The sequence below is a fragment of the Elephantulus edwardii genome, unplaced genomic scaffold (assembly GCF_000299155.1).
Source record: "Elephantulus edwardii isolate Elephantulus edwardi_28Jun2011 unplaced genomic scaffold, EleEdw1.0 scaffold00008, whole genome shotgun sequence".
Lineage (NCBI taxonomy): Eukaryota > Metazoa > Chordata > Mammalia > Macroscelidea > Macroscelididae > Elephantulus > Elephantulus edwardii.
Window position 1 is genome coordinate 2,064,625 of NW_006399758.1, and position 4,388 is coordinate 2,069,012.

At 40.4% G+C, this 4,388-nt stretch overlaps 1 protein-coding gene across 1 annotated transcript in view; it reads right to left on the bottom strand.

Moving 5' to 3' along the window:
• The window catches only part of DNAJC5B (DnaJ (Hsp40) homolog, subfamily C, member 5 beta), a 78,652-nt gene that overhangs the window by 23,220 nt on the left and 51,044 nt on the right, over positions 1 to 4,388 (bottom strand). Inside the window, exon 3 of the mRNA XM_006880433.1 lies at positions 1,493 to 1,664. Coding sequence (XP_006880495.1) covers positions 1,493 to 1,664 — 172 coding nt within the window. The remainder of the gene's footprint in view (positions 1 to 1,492; positions 1,665 to 4,388) is intronic.

Consider the following 4,388-nt stretch of genomic DNA (forward strand, 5'->3'; position numbering starts at 1 on the left):
TCCCTTGCTCTGTTCTGACGACTGCCTCCTGGTCCAAGTATAAGTTTCGCATTAGAACTATCAAGTGTTCTGGGATTCGGGAATTGATCCTTGCCACTAGGCCACGTAATTCCTTTATTTCGCTGCCCAGAGTTCTGTGGTATTTAATAATATAGACTGTAATTCCAAATAATGATGCATTCAACAGGAGAACATTTTGGCAGTGCTATGGATACAAAAAATGGCACGTTAGACCTCAGCTTGTTCAATCAAAGGCATTTCCTGAGAGAAAAAAAATAATCATGGTGTTGTAAATTCTATAATATTTTCTCTCTCTCCTTTCATTCTTTATAATTTCTGGATAGCATGATTTGAAGTAATACCCCTTGACACCCCCCACCCCCAGCATAGTCACAGACACATGTGGTGGTGATTTAACAAAGCAAATAAAACTGAAAAAGGATACTACTGCTGAGTCAGAACTAGTTGACCCTCAGCAAGTTTCCAGAGGCTGTTAATCATGGAGCAGTCAATAGATTTGAACCACATACTTTTGGGCTGACCACTAGGCCAAATTGCTCTTGTTAGATACCATCACACAAAATCAATAGTTAAGTTTAAATGCAGCATTAAGTCTTAATACTGGTTTGAGGATCTTTCAGTATATCTACTTAGAAAAAAACCAGAATTTTAGGAGGAGGAGGAGCACCCCATCCACTGAAATTCATTGTTAAGGAATCAAATAGAAGGAAAATCAAAGGTTGAGGACTTTATTTAAGTCCCTTCCTTTACAATTCTGTGTTACTGTTAGGTGCTCTTGAGGCTGTTTTTGACCCATAGAAATATTCACTAAGGATTTCAAGATTATAATCTTTATAGGAACAGTTCAACAGGTCCTTCTCCCATAAAATCACTGTGTGGATTTGAACCACTTACCTTTATGTTAGCAGCTGACTGCTTAATCATTGTGCCACTGGCTCCTGATTCAGTAAAGACCTATAGCAACAGTCTGAGAGAAATGGTCTTTTCTTGGGTGGTGATGTTATTATGTGCCATGGAACCACCTCAAAGCTGACCCTCCAGCAGGTTTCCAAAGGCTGTAAACCACATGGGAGGAGATTTCCCATCCTCCTCCCAAGGTACAATTGGTAGATTCGAACTACTGTTTTTGGATGAACACTGTAACTCCTTTCAAATAGGCCTCCTTATCTTCCCTAAACCCAGCACTCACTCTCTTCTAATTAGACTGTGATTCACACCCTTTCCCTTTGTGATCAATATATTTTGTGATTTCTTCTCATAGCCATCAAGTTCAATTTTTTTCCTCTATTTCTGCCTGTTTAAAGGTATCTTTTCTTTCATTCTCCTTAAAAGAGGTGTTGAAACTGATGGTCTGTGGGAAGCCCTCAGTTACTGGTGAGTCTTACTCTTGGGTGAACTGATGCTGTGGGACTTGGTGCTTAGGCAGGTCCATGAATGGATACCCACTACCTCTGCTGTCATCTTACTTTACCTTTCTCCATGTCAGTCTTGATCTGCTCCTCGAGGTCCTCTGGGGACACATAGACGTCCTCTTCTGTCATTGATGTCTTGAGCCGACACTGTCCACAGCAGCAGTTGCAACAGCAGCAAAGGCAGCAGCAAAAATAGCAGCCTGTCAGGAGGCCAATGATGACAAACAGGGTCTAGGGTGGAGGGGACAGAGGCAAGCAAAATGAAGTCAGGGAATTCAGGAGAAGTCAGGGGACATCAAGGAGGACCCTAGAAATCAAGTTAGCCCCCATGCATCCCAGAGACTATAGGCATCCATGATCTCCCATCAGATCACACATTCACCATCATCCTACTCCATGTAAGGAGGGCTTCATTCATTTCCTTGGAAACAAATGTCTCCTAAAGTTTGCCTAACAAGTTAAACCCAGAGGAAATGAATGGAAGTCAAACTGATGAAGTACAGCATTTCCTCCCATATTCTTAATCTCCTGTGATCACTCTTTAAACAGAGCAAAACAAAACAAAAAACAGACAGAAACCTCCACAGATCTAACTAAGCCTCCCTGCCTGAGGGAACTGAATCATTCCCAACACAGAAGAGCTCCATGTTCTGTCCCCTGCCACCCCCATGTTCCCATTAGTCATCAGGTCTTGCAAAGCATCTCTCCTCGATACCTTTTTTGTCTTCTCCCCTCATTTCTATCCTGGTCAGTAGGGCCTTGCAAGGGAGCCTCACTCTCTCTCATCTGGTCACTTTAGGAGTCTCCTACCTGTCCTCTGGTCTCCACTCTTGCCTTCCTCAAATTTACCCTGCAAGTCACCATTTGGGTGAATATTCTAAAGCACATATTCTGCTTCTACCCATGAGTGGCCCTTACTGTTGTTAGAGTCAAACCCTAGCACCTATCATAAGGGGAGGTCTCAGTGGACTTGTTCCTCTTCACATTCAGTCTTTCCCCAGACTAACTTTATTTTCCTATGGTTTCATCTCCATAGACTCTCTCCTTCTAAGAAACATCTTTAAAAAAAAATCAACGAACAACAAATCAAGAAAAACCCCAAAACAATATGACAGGCAAGTCAATTCAGATTCATGGTGACACCATGTACGGTATTCTTGAGTCAGAGTCCCATGATGCTGTTCCCTTCTTTCCTCTTATACATATGTGCATTCATCATACTATTTATTTCTATACTGAAGTCTCCATCTGAATTTAAAAATTATCCCAAGAGTAGTTTTGAGGTATTGAAAACTAATGAACAAAGACCAGATGAGTTATGGGATGAATCAAGGACGTCATTCATCAAGAAAGCAAAACATTTTTACAAAGACAGGAGAAAGAAAATACCAAAACAGATGTCAGAAGATTCTGAAAATTGTACTAGAACATCTTAAGAATCCAAAACAAAGGGAAGAAATGGTGATGTAAAAGAGATGAATGTAAGACTTCAAAGGGCAGCTCAAAAAGAGAAACCAAAGTATTTTTTTCCAAATCACTGACAACTTTATTATGCATATTTTACACACACACACACACACACACACACACACACACACACACACTTTCCTACACTGACATTATGTTTCATACAATCATTCCCATTACAATCATTCCCATCACCATTGGTCTATGCCAACCATTACCAAGTCTTTTCAGGTCCCTGCCTGATCTTTCCCATTTTCTTTACCCCCTCCCTACACTCACCAAAATTGTGCAACCCTGTGATTTGGCCCCTACCCATCCTCACCCCTCTGCTCCTACCTCATTCCCCCTTGGATCTCCATATACGTTTTATTAGTTATCTATTCTATTTTTCTAATAATGGTTTTATGCAGGATTTGTCCTTATGAGTTTACTCAGCACATTGCTCTCCAGTCTCTCCCAAGTTATGTAGTATTTTTAAAAATTATTGCTCCTGAGTGCTGTGTAGTATTCCATTATGTGAACATACTACACTTTCTCAAGCTATTCAATTGTAGTTGGACATTTGGGCTGTTTATGTTTTCTTGCTACAAAACAAAGTATTATAACAAAAATATGCAACAATTGGAGTTAGAAAATAAAAAGAGAAAAAATACTTGTCATTTCTCAAGCTGTGAGAACTGAAAACCAAAGTCAAGTTGCAATATTGAAGGATTCTATAGGAAACATCTTGAATGATCAAGAAGGTAGAATACATAGAGTTACTGTTACTAAAAAGTTATAGTTACTATACAAAGAAGGTATGGCTGACATGGAAACATTTTAGGAAGTAGCATATGATCAAGAATGGATGATAACGAAGGAAGAAGGTCCAGCTGCATTGAGGCATTAGCAATAAATAAGGCTCCAGGAATTGATGGGATATCAATTGACATGTTCACCAAACAGATGCAACCCTGACATGTTCACCAGTCTATGCCAGGAAATTTGAAAGATGTCTACCTGGCCAAATGACTAGAAGAAACCATATTTGTCCCCATTCCCAAAAAAAGGTGATCCAACAGAATGGAAATTATTGAATGAGCCTTCAGTATGGATTGAAGCTCAATGTCAAGAAGACAAAGATTCTCACCACTGGACCAATTGGCAGCATCAGGATAGATGGTGAAGAGACTGAGATTGTTAACAACTTTAGTCTGCTTGGCTCCATGGTCAATACTCTTGGCACCAGTAGCCAGGAAATCAAAAAACATATTGCGATGGGAAAGTTTGCTGTTTGGGACATCTCCAGGGTACTGAAGAGCAATGGTGTCACTCTGGAGAGTAAGGTGTGTCTGATACAGGCTATGGTCTTTGCAATCACTTGTTATGCATCAGAGAGTTGGACGATGACTAAGAAGATAGAAGGAGAATTGATGCCTTTGAGCTGTGGTGCTGGAGAAGAGTATTGAATGTACCCTGGACTGCCAAGAAAACAGATTCATCCTAGAG